The sequence below is a fragment of the Monodon monoceros genome, unplaced genomic scaffold (genome assembly GCF_005190385.1).
Source record: "Monodon monoceros isolate NGI ecotype Baffin Bay Population unplaced genomic scaffold, NGI_Narwhal_1 Super_Scaffold_3, whole genome shotgun sequence".
NCBI lineage: Eukaryota > Metazoa > Chordata > Mammalia > Artiodactyla > Monodontidae > Monodon > Monodon monoceros.
Window position 1 is genome coordinate 20660428 of NW_021703780.1, and position 16525 is coordinate 20676952.

At 42.6% G+C, this 16525-nt stretch overlaps 1 protein-coding gene across 9 annotated transcripts in view; it reads right to left on the reverse strand.

Annotated features, from left to right (window-relative positions):
* The window catches only part of RIPOR2 (RHO family interacting cell polarization regulator 2), a 212127-nt gene that overhangs the window by 6152 nt on the left and 189450 nt on the right, over positions 1-16525 (reverse strand). For 8 of the 9 annotated variants that reach the window (XM_029243121.1, XM_029243125.1, XM_029243123.1 and 5 more), the window contains 7 exons: positions 15485-15669; positions 12825-12993; positions 9438-9573; positions 8026-8187; positions 6920-7078; positions 4006-4208; positions 2644-2727 (listed from right to left, as the gene is read on the reverse strand). In XM_029243121.1, coding sequence (XP_029098954.1) covers positions 2644-2727; positions 4006-4208; positions 6920-7078; positions 8026-8187; positions 9438-9573; positions 12825-12993; positions 15485-15669 — 1098 coding nt within the window. Of the gene's footprint in view, positions 1-2643; positions 2728-4005; positions 4209-6919; positions 7079-8025; positions 8188-9437; positions 9574-12824; positions 12994-14438; positions 15992-16525 lie in introns of those variants that run through there. The other variant, XM_029243129.1, reaches the window with a different exon arrangement.

Here is a 16525-nt window from a genome sequence, read left to right on the forward strand (position 1 = left end):
TGTGTGTGTGTGTGTGTGTGTGTGTGTGTGTGTGTGTGTGTGTGTGTATGTGTGTGTGTGTGTGTATGTGTGTATGTGTAGTGTTTGGGGGTGTGGAGAAGGAAATACATTCTAGGTAAGGGGAATAGCTTGTTACAGGGTCCAAATCGATGGGAGGCTTATAAGCCACATTAAAGATTTTGGACATCATTCTAAGATCATGGAAAGCCATGTAAGAGTTTTAAGAAGGAGTTGTCTTTTATTCTGAGCTTTCTAACTGCAGTGGAGAGGACGGACTGCAGGGAGGCAGAGACGAGTGGGAAGGTAGCTCGAATCCAGGTGAATAGAGTGAGGATAAAGAGTGGGGGGAAGGGCGGGGTCACTGATGGCTCCTAGGTTTCTGGCCTGAGCTACTGAGAGACGGTTGTACAATCCACTAAGACACCAGAGACTAGAGGTGGGGGTGAGATGGGTGGAGTTTGAGGTGACTTCCTAGGGGAGATACCTAAGAGCAAGCTGATCAGAGATGGGAAGGGAAGACCTAGACTGGAAATACGAGGAATTATTAGCATAGAGATGATGATGGAAAACGTAGGAGTTGATGTTTCCCCAGGGACGACTCATAAAGGGAGAAGAGGGCCCAGCAGGTGTCTCTACAAACACCAGTATTGAAGGCAGGTAGCCGAAAGAGAGCCTGCTATGAAATAAAATGCTCTTCCTGTCATTTTGAGGAGTCGATATTGGGTAACAAATTACAGTTTTCTTTTCTGGAAGAAAGGTAGGCTTATGAAATGGTAGCTGCATGGGTAGACTATGGGTTATTTTAGCCCAGTAAGACAGATGGGGAACCTAAAATTGGAGGGCCACTGGATTTGAGGACCTTGACCTCTCAAGCTTGTTTTTATTTCGATAATAGGAAAGAAAAATGTCAGTTGTTTGCCATCATTAATTAAAAAAAATTTTTTTCCCTGACAAGTTAACAAGAGTTGATTGGTTGAGTCTGCACTGTTTTTCACATCATGCTGCATGGAGCCCCTTTCAGGAGCTGGGGGGCTGCAGATGGTTTAGAAAGAGGTCTTTTAGTCAGCACAAAGGATCCTATCCTCTAGGAGAAAAAGGTAAAGGAGAGGAATTGGTGCTCCCAGACTCTGGATAAGCTAGACTTTAAAACTGTAGCTTTTAAAAATTATTTATTTATTTATTTATTTATTTATTTATTTATTTATGGCTGCATTGGGTCTTTGTTACTATGCACGGGCTTTCTCTGGTTGCGGTGAGTGGGGGCTGCTCTTCGTTGAGATGCGTGGGCTTCTCATTGTGGTGGTTTCTCTTGTTGAGGTGCATGGGCTCTAGGTGCGTGGGCTCAGTAGTTGTGGCACGTGGGCTCAGTAGTTGTGGCGCACAGGCTTAGTTGCTCTGCGGCATGTGGGATCCTCCCGGACCAGGGCTCGAACCCGTGTCCCCTGGATTGGCAGGCTGATTCTTAACCACTGGGCCACCAGGGAAGTCCTAAAACTGTAGCTTTTATGGTAAGCTTCATAGCACGTAAATCCACAAAAACTGGTGCAGATCACTTATCCTCATGTCTTAATTTATGTTAACTCTATATCAGAGCTATCATCACCGACCTGCCACTGTGTATCAGGAGAGCACCCAAATACACAGCAACCACTGTGTGCTTTTTTTGGCCACCTCAAGGTAATTTTTTGACCAAGTAACAAGGAAGGCAAATTTTCCCAGAGCTGTTTTTCTTCACAGGTCATTAACTTTTTCTTTTGAGGTGTTAATCCCTTCCTTCATGTTCCATCAGGCCTGCAGGTCCTTGCACCAACCCAAGAGTTCAGCAAATTTTAAGGTGTGGCCTTTTCATTCTTTTCTCAAGGATGATTAATCTTATATTTTGTGATTAAGGTCGGTCAAACATTAAATCTTGACTACTGAAAGGCAAGCTCTTTAATGTTGGCAATTCTCAGCCCTGTTTTCATTTACACCTCCCTCTGACACAATTAAGATTGATGAGCTGCCTAGTAAAAAAGAGTTCTCCAGGAGGGATTTGGGAGTTTATTGGCACACTGGATTTTAATACTTCTTTGCCAATTTTATTTGTCCCTGCTATTTTTTTGTACATGAGAAAAACTGATGAAATCAGCATGTCATCTCTTTTTTGGGATGGAAGATACTTTTCTAACAGGCAAACTGATTCCTGTGGGCTATTGAGAAATGGAATTGTTTTCTGAAACGTATCGACTTTAACAAAACTAAGTTACATTTAGGTACTAAATTTGGGGTTGGTAGATGCAAACTATTACATTTAGAATGGATAAACAACAAGGTCCTACTGTATAGCCCAGGGAACTATATCCAATCTCCTGGGATAAACCATAATGGAAAAGAATATTTTAAAAAGAATGTCTATGTGTATAAAACTGAGTCACTTTGCTGTACAGCAGAGATTGACACAACATTGTAAATCAACTCTGCTTCAGTTAAAGAAAAAGGCAAAAAGGACTCGCGAACTAATATACAGTATAAAGGAGAGGAGAAATGCTGCTAAAGCAGGTACTTCCAAATACAGCAAGAAAGCTGTTCTATGCACCTGGCTTAGTCTCAAAGCCAAAGTCAGCTCAAAGCTGACCTGCCAGGGGCTCTGAGGCTGAACCTTACCTTCAGGCTTTTCAGGGCCAAGCAAGCTCCCTTCTGGAGCCAGAGGTCAGTCTTTGTTAGGGCTTCACAGTAATAGAGCAGGGCCTGAAAAAGAAGAAAGGACGCTGTGAAGACACTTCGATTTGTTTGTAGTTTTAGGTGTATATATCATTTTTACTCCCTGAGATAAGCTACAGATAAAACAAGACATTTTGCACTACCTTCAGAACAACAACAAAAAAATCCATTAAAATTCATGTTTATTAAAAGAGCTGTCTCTTTACTCAATTCATCATGCCTTCTATTCTATGACTGGAATCACATAATACATGGCCTCTCGTGTCTTGCTCTTTCAGTGGGGGTGATGGCATTCGGCCCATAGAAGAGAGTTTTGAGCAAATTCTACCAAAAGATCAGAACTTTGTAGGAAAGAACAATATGAAGTTCATGCTCTTGGGCCAAAATGGCATTAGAATGGAATATCTTCCTGTGAGTACATGTCACTACATGCTAGCTTATGTAATGCCTTAGAAAAGTTAAGCAAACTCTTCTCAGAGTTCAACATCGACCTCCCCAAGGACAAGAAGGACCAAGTTTGATTTTCTTGAGCTGATCTGAAGGTTGACATGAATTGATTTTTAGAATGACTGTTCAAGTTGTAAAGGGCTCCCAGAGGACCGAGGCCCTTGCTTGTACTGGGCCCCAATGTGCTTGAATTGCAGGTGTTTATTATACCTGGATGACTGTTGAATTAAAGCCAAGAGAGGTAAATTGTCTCTTCCCTAGCATCAAGAGTGATGGCTTTTCAAATTAAAAATATTCTAGCTGTTTGACCCAGTAATTTGATGACTTAACCCCAAACTACTCATGAGAAATGCATGTGCGTGAACATACATACGTATGTTCATCATAATATTTTTCAGAGTTGGAAACTACACAAATGCTCATCAATACAGAATAAGAAAATAATGGGTTATTCATATACTGAGATGCCATTTATCCATCAAATAGAATGAAGTAGATCGATACGTTCTGCCATGGAAAGAAAACAACCACGATATATTACGTTTAAAAAATCAGTCGCACAACAGAATAGTGTGATCTCGTTTAAGAAAAAAATAATTATCCATGTTAGCATGGATAAAATAGAAAAAAGCTGAAGGAATGTACACTAAGTTATTAACAGTTTTCTCTGGGGGCTGGACCTACAGGTACTTAACTATTTTCAGTATATTTTTGTAGTTTAAATCATGTTACAGAATATATATTATTAATAAGTGAAAGAAAATTATTTTTATAAAGGAAAAGATGACAAACTATTAATAGTAAATGGCATAAAGTTAAACAAGCTTCTGCCTCGATGTCCATCATTTCATGCCCTACCTTTTCCCTGAAATGCTCGTTTCTGGAGGCTGCTGCCAAGTAAAGCATCACAGCTTCACTAACTCCACTGTCATCCCCGGTTAAGAGCAGAGCCAGAGTCCTGAGTATTTCCTGCTGGGCCAGGAGGCTGCTGGGTGCAAGGTCACTCATGACCTGTAGCAGTTTTTCATCTCTCAGTGACTGCAGAGTCTGAACCATGGAAACTGGAGAGTGAGAAGAAAACAGAGGTCACCTTCTGACAGTAAAGGAACATGTTCATTAAAGATATAAATAAGACTCAAGGATGTACATAATAACAGACCCAAGGATATATGAAAATTAGCATATTAGAAAGGCGATGTTTCCAATTAGTGAGAAAAGGACAGATTATTCAAATAGCTATATCAAGGCAAATGAAACATATGAGAAAAAAGTAAAAGTGGATTTCTACCTCATAATGGCTACTATAATAACTTAGAGATGAATTAAACAGTCACATGTAAAAATAACAGTGAAGAAAATACAAGTAAACAGTTTCTACAGTGATCTTTTTTTACTGTCTTTTTATTTTTAAAGTCTTCATTGAATTTGTTACAATATTGCTTCTGTTTTATGCTTTGGTTTTTTGGCTGTGAGGCATGTGGGATCTCAGCTCCCCAACCAGGGATCGAACCCGTACCCCCTGCAACTGGAAGGTGAAGTCTTAACCACTGGACCACCAGGGAAGTCCCCAGCCCCCTGTATTTCAGTCATACTTGCCTGGCAAAACCCTGACCCTGAGTGACCCCTTACTCAGCCTTCTCTCTGTCTGCACTCAGGAAACTGGACCCTGCTGGAAAAATCCAGTTGGTTGGAATATGGGGACAATATGATAAAAAATAGGATTCTGAGTTCCATTTGGACAAATTGACCATGCTCTATGTACTCTAATCCTTAACTAGATATCCAGCATGGGCATCCATTAGCCACAAAAGCATTAGGATAAGAGTGTATCTGGTCCGTGCAGATGGGAAAATATAACAAAATTCACATTCCATTGATAGAGCCACATCCTCTACACATGAACAAATTTGTGAATGATTAAGATTTTTTTGCTTTAATTTCCCATTTCTCCTGTTGTGGTTGTTCTGGTAACTTCACTGTTTTATAAATAAACACTCTAGTAAAAAGTCTCCAGATAAGGTTATGTATAACAGCTAAATAAGTAACAGGAAACAACCTAAACATTCAACAATAATCAAATATATTAGTATGCATCTAAATGCAGGGATATTATAAAACTAAAAAATGTTTCAAAGAATTAATAACATGGGATATAATGTCAAATTAAAAAACCAGGATATAATATTCTATAATGAGTAATCACAATTTTGAAATTTAAAACCAGCGTACAATCAACTGAAAAACACGTTATATTTTAAAAATAGGAGAATAGGTGACTTGAATCTCTTCCTTCATACTTCTCCATGTTTTCTAAAATTTTTTTTTTTTTTTTTGTATAATGAACGGCTTTTCTTTGTATAAAGAAAGGGGAAAAAAAGATAAGTAAAGGCTTAGAGTTCTTCCCATGGTCATTCTCCAGGGCTGTGTAACAGGAGGAAGGGGATGCGGTTTTAGGACCCCAGGGTCTCACTTTGTTATGCTCTTCATTTCTTTGTTTGTTTGTTTGTGGTACAGGGGCCTCTCACCGCTGCGGCCCCTCCCGCCGCGGAGCACAGGCTCCGGACGCGCAGGCTCAGCGGCCACGGCTCACGGGCCCAGCTGCTCCGCGGCATGAGGGATCTTCCGGGGCACGAACCCGTGTCCCCTGCATTGGCAGGTGGACTCTCAACCAGTGCGCCACCAGGGAAGCCCTATGCTCTTCATTTCTTGATTCTAAATTTGTCACAATCTAAATCGATTTTCTAAAAAAAAAAAAAAAAATCAATTTTCTGAGTAAATTTCTATATTATTCAGTTTCCATCAGAGGCGTCTCCTGCCCAGGCTTGCCCTCTCTGGCACTCTGGACTAGCATGGCTATTCGGGGCTGGGGAGTGGGACCTAAGCACAGACTCCCGTGCTCAGGCTGGAGTGGCCCTGGGTGGAGGAAGATTTTCTTCTTCTCCCTGTGATGCCAATCACCGTGCTGAACATGGTGCCGCAGGGTTTAATGTTCTAGAAAGAGAAGGGCTGAGCCTCGGTTTGGGTCAGGGTCAAAAGTGTTTCTGCCACTAGCGCTGTGCCAACCTGTCTACTCCCAAGAACACACCTCACTCCCTCCCCTCCCCACCCCCTCCATTGCCCCATTGTCAAGCGTGGGTGGAGAAATAGAGCACAAACCTGGGAGCCAGAAACCAGCTCCTTACTGCCTGGCTCCACTCCCAGAGGTTTTCACTCACTGCAGATACTGATTTTATTTCTTATGTTCGAAGGGCCACATGAGAAGGCAATAAGGAGCTTCACTGCCGCACCCCTGCGTTGGTTGCCTGTTCTCTTCAATCCCTGGATTTGAAGCCTTAGATGTGGTTTTTCCCCTTCTCCTCCTTTCCCTTCCCAATCTGTCACCCCACTGGTCTTCTTCTGAACCTCACTTCTGCTTAGTATTATGAAAGCGCCACCAAAAAGGGCAACATAAAATAGCACTGCCTGCGGGCTTGATCCCACAAGTGGCAAATACATTAATGCGGGAAAGAAATTACAGCAGTCTGAAATCATTTACCAGCTTCCTGTTAATGGCACACCCCTGCTGGATGACTGGGATATGCTTAGCAAATCCCTGGTTCGTTGCCAAGGGGCTTACTAATGTGAAAGGTCTAGAAGTCATTTAAAAGGCGAACCTTAGCCCAGCTGTTGACCTGGGGAAAAAAAAATTACCACCACTAAAAACTATGACTAGAAAGACCAGGGATCATTCCAAACTGAGCCCCACACAGTGTGACCAAAGAATGTGTCCCACCTTGCTTGGCCAGCTGGTTCAGATAACTCTCTAGGTCACTCACACCGTGGCTCGTAAAGTAACTGTAATACTGGAAGACAGTGATGACTTCGGAGGAGAGGCTGGAGGTAAGCAGGGGCTCGGCCCGGTCCAGGATCTGGGACACCAGTGTGCGAAACACTATTTGGAAGGGGAAGATACGGAGCAGCTTTTAAGAAACATGATCAATCATTCATTCATTCATTCACTCATTCATCTTTCTATTGTGGTACATGACAGAGTGAAGTCTGTGAAGTGAAATCAGTGTACAGCTGGACGATTTTTGCATGTCTATACACCTGTATAGCTTGTCATCTGGATCAAGATACAGAACACTGCTAGGACTCCATTAGGTTTTCTTGTGACCCTTTCCAGTCTATAGTTACCCACCTATCCCCACCATGGGCAACTAATAATCGAACTTCTATCAATATATTAGCTTTATCTGTTCTTGAACTTCATATAAATAGAACTATATAGTATGGATTTTTTGTATCTAGCTCCTTTTGCTCAAAAAATATCTGTGAGATTCATCCAAATTGTTGCTTGTAGCAGTAATTTATTCTTTTTGAAAACTGCTATGTAATACCCTATTGCATGACTATATTACAATGTATCCATGTTCTTGTTGATGGGCATTTGACTTGTTTCTAATTTCTGGCTCTTGTGAATAAAGCTATTAAAAAATGAGCATAAGCATGTATTTCTCTTGACACGTTTAGGAGTGGAATTGCTGGATCACAGGGTAGGAGTATACATATTTAGTTTTCATAGACACTGCCGAACAGTTTTTCCCAAGTGGTTATACCATTTGACACTCCTGTATTGCTGACATTTTAATGAAAAAAGGATACATACTTCAATAGCAACACAGACATATAGTCCTTTTCAAAGTCACTGCTGATATTCAGAATGAAAACATGTTCAGTGCCTTTCTTTTCTTCGATTTTACTAAGTAGATGATGTTTTCTCTGGAGGGTAAGCCCTTTCTCAGGGCTAGCTGTGGGGAAAGTGTTGAGGGCACCTCTCTAGCTCTCACTCTCAAAACAAACGACAGAAATGTTTCCCTTGCTCCTGCTGCCCTGTACCTGGGTCTGCAAGTCCGGGATAGTCTCTGTTGACAGTTCTGGCAAAGCTGGCTTCTAGCTGCTTAATCACTCTGTCCGCTGAGCTGTGGTAGACCCCAGCCGGGCTGCAGCACTTGGTCCAGAATGACAGCAAAGACAGCTTTTTGTGAAATTCCGGTATGGCTGGAATAGAAGAGCAACACCCCATCCCATGATACATGTTTTGAATGAAATAGATGAAGAGATGGACCTGGGTCAGGATGGGGAAGGCATCACCAAGGGCCTTCCTTTTTTTTTTAAAGACTGTTTTTTAATCAGAACTACAGGATTCCTCTGTCGTTGGCAGGTGTGCCGAGGGCAAAGAAGTTGAGATGAGGATCTCATCCAGCCTGGGCAGCAAAGGAAATGCAGCAAAAGCAAAGCTGTTTGCTTTAGGTGATAGAAAATAGCAGGTCTACCCTTGGGAGAAGGTCCAATCATCTCATCTCCTATAACTTAACAGCAAAAAATGTACAGGATCAGAGACTCAAACCTCAGGAGACTTTTCTGCAGGGGGTGCAAGAGAGCAGAGGATGACTGAAGGAGTTTCTTCACCCTGCCCAGGCGGCTCTCTGACTGAAATGATTGAAGAGCCATATGCCACGGTCAGCATTTCACTCATGTGGCTGTGATCATGCAGAGGGGCCTGGGGGAGGAACGGACAGGAGTCTGAATGTCCTGCCCCTTTTCACATCTCTCAGAGACCTGCCAAGGTCACCTGCTCCTGGGAGGACCAGAAGCAGAAGGCAGAAATGTATAGAAAGAACCTACAAGGTGTTTTAAGCTTAATCGGAGATCATCCAGGAGATCCTAGTTTTCCACTATTTCCACAGACTATCTGATGTGAAAAACGATACAGATTCTTGCCTTTAGGAAACAGCCCTGTAGCCAGACCACACAGATTCAAAGGCATCTTTCCTGGGTCAAGTTCTCTACCTAAAGCTCTCTGAACCAGGGACGCTCCTGAAGGCCTTTGACTGCTCGTTCTTCTACCTTTCCCAGTAGGGTTTGAGAGCACGTTGCCTTGACAGTCAACCACTATGGGAGCTGTCTCAGCCAGCTCTGTGGTGCAAGCACAATCCTGATTACCTGTCCCAAATGGAACCACACCAGGAGAACAAGTCTGTGAAACTGCCTGAGAGGTGGTTCTGTGTATACACTAGCGTCTGCCTCCTGGGGGTGGAGGCCCCGCTAGAAAAAGCTAGGCGTCTGCTGCTTTGACTCCGAAGGCTGAAGCATGGTGTTAATTACGACCACACTCGTGTGGAGACCTTCCTCTACAGCCCAAGAGCGCTTCTCTGCCATCCTAACAAAGCCATGAATAGATGCAGGCAGGGGAGGGGGCTCGTGGGGTCAACATTTACAAGAATGGCAGCGTAACTGCAGGTGCTCACCTTCGATGACAGAACTGATGCTTCCTATGTTCTCGTCACTGACGGCTGAGAGCTTCTCCATCACTTGGATTTGCCTAGAAAGCTTCTCTAAGAGGTTTCTGGCCACAAATGGGGTTTTGCTTGAGAAAACAATTTGCTGATAAAACAAACAAAACCACTGTGTCAATTACGTTGTTGTCAACAGAGCTTTCCCCACTCAACCTTGTCCTTCTGAATGAAGTGGGGATGTTTTGTTTTGTTTTTGCGGTACGCGGGCCTCTCACTGTTGCGGCCTCTCCCGTTGCGGAGCACAGGCTCCGGACGCGCAGGCTCAGCAGCCATGGCTCACGGGCCCAGCCGCTCCGCGGCATGTGGGATCTTCCCGGACCGGAGCACGAACCCGTGTCCCCTGCATCGGCAGGCGGACTCTCAACCACTGCGCCACCAGGGAAGCCCATGTGGGGATGTTAAACTCATACACGTTTCTCTTCCAGTTTGAAAATGTTCCTCATTCCAGGCCGGTTACAACATCTGCTGAAATCAGACATGCTTTTGTTGCTTTCAACTTTTTTCATGCCTGTGTAAATTCCTGAATTTTCTCAGTAGTAGGGTTGCAAGGTTATTATAAAGTTACCTTTCTTGTATGTACTGTCAATCTAAAACTCCTCTCTGAAACTTGAAGGGCATATTTAGGTTGCCCTCCGGTATGGAAACAGAAAAAAGATTTTTTTTTTTACAAGCGTAGTAATTTTTCACAGCCTGATTTATTTCCTTGTCTTCAAGCTGAAAATTAAGAGCGTGTTGTAGAATAATTCTAACTACAATCAAAGCTATCTCACTACAGTTAACAAGTTCTTACTATGTACCAGGCACTGGTCTGAGCCTTATACATGTATTAGTTTGTGTTATTTTGCACAACAATCCAATGAGGTGGGAACTTTTGATTTTCCATTTTACTGATGAGGAAACTGAGGCACAGAGAGGTCAAGTAACGTGCTCAAGGGCACATAAATAGCAAGTGATTTCACTTGTGTGCAGATCACAAGAATAAGGAAGGGCTTGAGAGGGGAAAGGACAGAAGTCAGTCGATGCCTGAAGGTTCTAGTCCTTTCTGTGTCTCTCAGAAACCTGTCCCCTTCACTTGGTAGGCATGGCTGCAGGATGCAGACCTGTACCACCATTCTGTATGGTCTAAAGCATTTGGACTCTAAGGCAAAGAGAATTTTTCGAATTCAAAAGTCAAGCTCAGCAATTATGTACTAATGCCTTTCATGTAAATAAATACGGTAGAAAATAACAGCTTTATTTTAAACATAATTATAGCTATTATGATTTTTATGGACTGCCCATTTTTATCTCTTTGCAATTATATACCAAATGAATAAGTAAACTCACTGATTCAGGAGCGGGTGTGAATTAGAAATCAAGCTTCTAACCCTTACTCTTTTATTCTATATCTTTATGTCTACCTCTTTTATTTTTCTTTTGTTTTTCTTTCTTTATTTATTTTTATTGGGGTATAGTTGTTTTACAATGTTGTGTTTGTTTCTACTGTACAGTGGAGTTCCCTGTGCTATACAGCAAGTTCTCATTAGTTATCTATTTTATACATGTTAGTGTATATATGTCATTCCCAATCTCCTAATTCATCCCACCCCTCCTTTCCCCACTTGGTGTCCATACGTTTGTTCTCTACATCTGTGTCTCTAGTTCTGCCTTGCAAACCGGTTCATCTGTACCGTTTTTCTGGATTCCACATGTAGGCGTTAATATACAATATTTATTTTTCTCTTTCTGACTTACTTCACTCTGTATGACCATCTCTAGGTCCATCCACGTCTCTACAAATTCTTTTCCTTTTTTTAAATTTTAAAGATCTAATTGGCTTTACTAAACGATTCATGGATTGGGCAGTATCTCATGTACCATGTAGAGAGGAACTCCCCTCTTGTTTTTCTAGTGTTGATTTTCTCCACAGAAGAGTTGAAGTGTTATAACCAAGGCCTTACTATCGAGAGAAACACTGCACTGACTACTGCATGCCAATTATTCTTTGAGAGAAAACATCCATCCCTTCATGGAAGAGAATTCTCCCATGCCTCACAAAGTAATGACTTTACGCCTAAAAGATGAACGGGGAGTTTGCTCAGCACTGTCTCGGCCTCACCAAGGACAAAGAGCTGTGAAAACCATCTCATTCCAGTGCTTGATGAATAGAGGATAACTATAAGTCAACGACAATCCTTGTCCATTTTGGTCAGAAAAAAAAAAAATTGCACCTTCTGCCAGATTGGTTGTCAGCACCTGGCTTGTAAATTCAACGCTCAACAGAAGAGAGCTCCTGGGGTGTTGGCCAACCTAGTGCAAGAGTCATAACTGCCAACCAGTTTCCCAGAGCACGTGAGGTGTCTGAGGCTGCTTTGAGGGTCTACATTCGTGGAGGAGAAGCAGATTCTTCTACATCTCATCACAAGTGTGTTACTAAAAAAGCAACATTAACCCACTCCTGGCCTCCCTGGGGTCCTTCCTCCTCACCCTGCCTCTGGTCTCCCAGTTGGCCATTTGCTCTTAAAAGCACAATTCCTCCTCTTCTGGCCTGGCCCATCCCCCCGGAAACCATTATACATTTGCTTTCACATTCTTTTCCTGTTCCCCACACATCCAAGCAAGTGGGAGAAGAACAAGATTGGGAGAAGACAAGCCACCAGGTGAGGAGGAAGCATTCAAGTACCGATAGCTATTTGGGGGAAAATGGTTTGTTCAAGACAGCGGAAACTCTCCCTGCAACAAAAGAATGGCAGAATAGTTGCTCTGCTGTGGCAAAATCTTAAGTGATAAACAGCCTGAAATGAGAAGAAAAGTGAGCCCCAGGGTGTCGCAGAATGAAAGCGAACTGGTGAGGAGGATAATACCTGTAAAATGTTCTTTCTTGTTGCTAATAAGTACTTATTCAAGATCTGCGAAACTGTGGTTATGTTCTGGAGCATTTTGCCTTTAGCTGTCCAGGTGGTAGAAAACTAGTTCGTGTGATGGGTTCATATTAACATATGTTCAATAATACTGGCTTTCAAAGTCCTTTTGTAGATGGCGGAATGCAAATTCCTTATCTAAAATTAAAAAATCACACTACTCTCACCTATTATCAAATGATTTGAAAGCAAGAGCACATTATATGTCACCTACTACCTGTTAAAGTCTGGAGATCTAGGTTTTAAGATAGAAAACTCAGGGTTGAGGGAGCATGGCCATGCCTTTCAGAGTTTCTGAGTTGGGTCAAATCAAAGCAGGATGGTTCTCTTATTCCTGAGTTCTCATTTTCCTGGGAAAATGCAAAAAAGGAAGCACACATCCATTCTTGGTGCATCAAAAACCTGGGCTCTAAAAACCCAGTGCCGTCACCAGTCCTACCTGGACGAGTTGGGTGCAGTACTGGAGGTGCTTGATGATGCTGAGGTCCAGGCTTTCATTTCCCGTGGTCAGTGGGAGAGGGCTTCCTGCCACACTAGTCCCGACTCCCGTGTCCTCAGTCAGGGCTTCGCTGAGGTGCCCCCTGGCTTCCGGGTGTACTGATCTGTAACTGTTGAAGCAGGAAGGTGAGCGAAATGTTAGCTGGTTCTTTCTGCATGGAAATCACAGGTCAACTCAATCACAGCACCCACTGAAAAGAGTCTTGCACTCGCCTATCTTGAAAAATAGAGATACCTTTCAAAAACTATTTTATAACTGAGCCTGGTCACCAATTTGCCTAATATTAAAAAGATCCTGCAAACAGACTGTTTCCAGAGTTCTCTGTTTGCTTCTCAAGCACAACGAACCATCTGTAAAGTTGGCTCACCAAGAAGTCTTTTGAAATGTGCCCTCATTCTGTGGCACTTTCCTGCTCTGTTGATGGAGTGGTTTGCCAGATTTTCTGGGATTAAACTGTCCTGTGAACCTGTGGTTTCCCAAGAGCAATACCATTAAGAAATAATCAGTCAAGGCTTTTTCCTGGCCTTAAATCAATTGTGACTTGAAGAAAAGGAGAAAGGAAAGCTGTTAGGAAGAAACATGATGTTCTACTCCAGACAAAAGCTAAAAGGGGCATTTGTATCGCTTAGTTCTGCCTCGCGGGCTTTGTGTAAAGCCCACCGTTGAACTGTCTAAAGTTGTATCATGATGGGCACTTATATTTAAAAATAAATCTGTTGCACCTATTATTTAATTTTATTCTTAATATGAATTTGTGCAGGAGGGCAAGGGGGAGGGAAGAGTCTCATTTCACACATGGAAGGAATGACCAGCAGAGGTGTTAACCAGAGCGTCCTCGTTCACACAGCTAGGCGGTTTTTGGCTTCTAGTTTCATGCTCCCCAGTCTCCACAATTTAAAAAGATAATGCACCAGAGTTTAGAGGGGTTGAATGCCTTACTCTGATTCACATTTGCCTCCAAGGGGAAAACATTCAGCTTGTGTCCTGGTAGTCAGCACATATTTAAAACACACACACAATTTCCACAATTTTCCATAATACCTCTGATGACATACGGTAAGACTGATCAAATTAGACATATTTAATAGCAATGTTCTGTAAAATTTACAAAGGCTATGATGTTTTTAAAATGCTTCTTGGGGCTTCCCTGGTGGCACAGTGGTTGAGAGTCTGCTTGCCAGTGCAGGGGACACGGGTTCGTGCCCCGGTCCGGGAAGATCCCACATGCTGCGGAGTGGCTGGGCCCGTGAGCCATGGCCACTGAGCCCGCGCATCCGGAGCCTGTGCTCCGCAACGGGAGAGGCCACAACAGTGAGAGGCCCGCATACCGCAAAAAAAAAAAAAAAAAAAAGTTAAAATGTTTCTTATAGCAAGAAGAAAAAAAGTTTAATCTGACCTTGATCCATCATCTAATACCTTAAGCTAACAAGTATACAGGAAGATGTTTGGTTTAAGAAGCATTTCACAAATTCAATTAAGTTAGAAAAATCTCACTGTAGAATGTAGAAGGATAATGTAAACATGACATTCATTTCATAAATTTTCTTTGCTATGCCCCCAATTTGCTCAAAGGATAAATTCTATTTCTCACTTTTTCTTTTCCTCGTTTCACTTTGGCAGAAGAAACCCTCCAGGAACAACAAAACTCCAAAATATTAACACCACCCACAGAGAGGTCTGCGAAGGTTGAACAGCCATAGCTTGTTGTAACTTGAAAATCAGTGTATATAACACGTCAAAAGAAAAGATGGATGGAAACCCACCCTTTCCATTGGGAAAGTGTTTGTGGTTTTTTTTTTTTTTTTTTTTGCAGTAATTGATGGAGCTGAGTATGTTCACTGTGCTTACAGAATGGACCCCAGGCTCTAGCTCTAAACACGTGGTTTCGTACAAGAAAGCCCAATGGAGAAAGAAGGTGACAACATTTCACCTTTATCCTCCCTTCCCACTGCTCTGTCCCATCCCCATCCTAGAGAAGGCCACATTCCAGCTGGAGGCCTGCAGATCCAGTGGCAGTTATCAGTTATCAGTCATCTCTTCTTACGCTCTAAGGAAAACATGGACCACGGGGCTTAAACCTGGCTTTGATATAGGCACTGATGAGCTTAATCTACTGCAAAGACCCAATGGCCAAAAGGAACGGAGAGATAAGGGGTGGGAAAAGCAAAGTCTAACAAAATGAAGAAATTAGAAATACGATGCAAAGCAAGGAGAACCAGGTCCAAACTGATGATCCAGTAAGAGTTCTCCAGAAACACGGTATACCTACTTAATTTGCAATTAATTACATTGGGGACAAGTTGTAGACACTGAAACCTACAAGATGTATGTGTATACACATAAATATACACACACTCATACAAAAATCTCCCCTTCATTTATAAGGAAGAAAATCAATTTAATTTTCCTTAAACAACACCAAAAGAGGTGAATGATATTTAAAAGTTGTACTTAACAATGAAAAGGAACTGTAAGCCAATTCATGTATAGGGGGTTTTATCTTCCTGGAGATGTGTATCAGGTCCCGTCTGGTAGCTACAAAGAACTGCTGTACCAGCTATGACAGTAGAAATAGAAGCAGACGCTAACTTCAGACTTACCTATTTTTCTCAGTCTCAGTGTCTGAAAATACTGAGTCAGCACCTCCTCCAATGTTACAAACCTCATCACCATCCTCCTCCTCCTCGTCAAAATCAGAGGTGTTCAGAAAATCAAAGCTTTCTAAAGCACTTTCAACTGTAAGACTTAAACTGGAAGACCTGCTTCGGCTTACTGCTGGCTTGCACTGCAAAGGTAGAAGGTACCAAGGAGAATATCAACATATTCGGAAGGAGAAACACAACAAAGACACCCAGCAGGAGATGTGACACTTTTCTTTTTTTTCAAGCTTTTATTTTTTTTGTTGGCATTAAAAAATTCATTTAAAGTCGTCTTATTAAAAGAAAGTACAACCGTGGATAAAATGACACAATATCTGGGATTTGTTCCAAAACAATCCAGAGGGAAGGAAGCAGGCAGAAGAACAGACACAAGACTGGCTGTGAGTTGAGCACTGTGGAGGCTGGGGGATGGGCACATCAGGGTCCATCATCTGATTCTTTCTACTTCTGTTTGAAATTTTTTAAATAAACAGTTTAAAAAATATTACAATCAGAAGGCTTTGGGAAATAGAACTGCTATACTCTCTCCGCCTCGTGCTCAACCCCAAATAAAATGCAACTGGCAGACAAATCTAAGGAGTCACAGTCAATTCCAACTACTAACCAATCTCTAATTCCAGGTGGCAACATGTTTAGTGTCCTGAGACAGGGGTGAGCTATCTAAGGCACCTGTTCTAAAGGATTCACAAAACAAATCCCAGAAATAGAAAACTACTCGAATTCACTTAATCCACACTCCCTAGGTAAGTACACTTAAATATTAATTTTACGGGGCTTCCCTGCTGGCACAGTGGTTGAGAGTCCGCCTGCCGATGCAGGGGACGTGGGTTCGTGCCCCGGTCCGGGAAGATCCCACATGCCGCGGAGTGGCTGAGCCCGTGAGCCATGGCCGCTGAGCCTGCGCGTCCGGAGCCTGTGCTCCGCAACGGGAGAGGTCACAACAGTGAGAGGCCCGCGTACCGCAAAAAAAAAAAAAAAAAA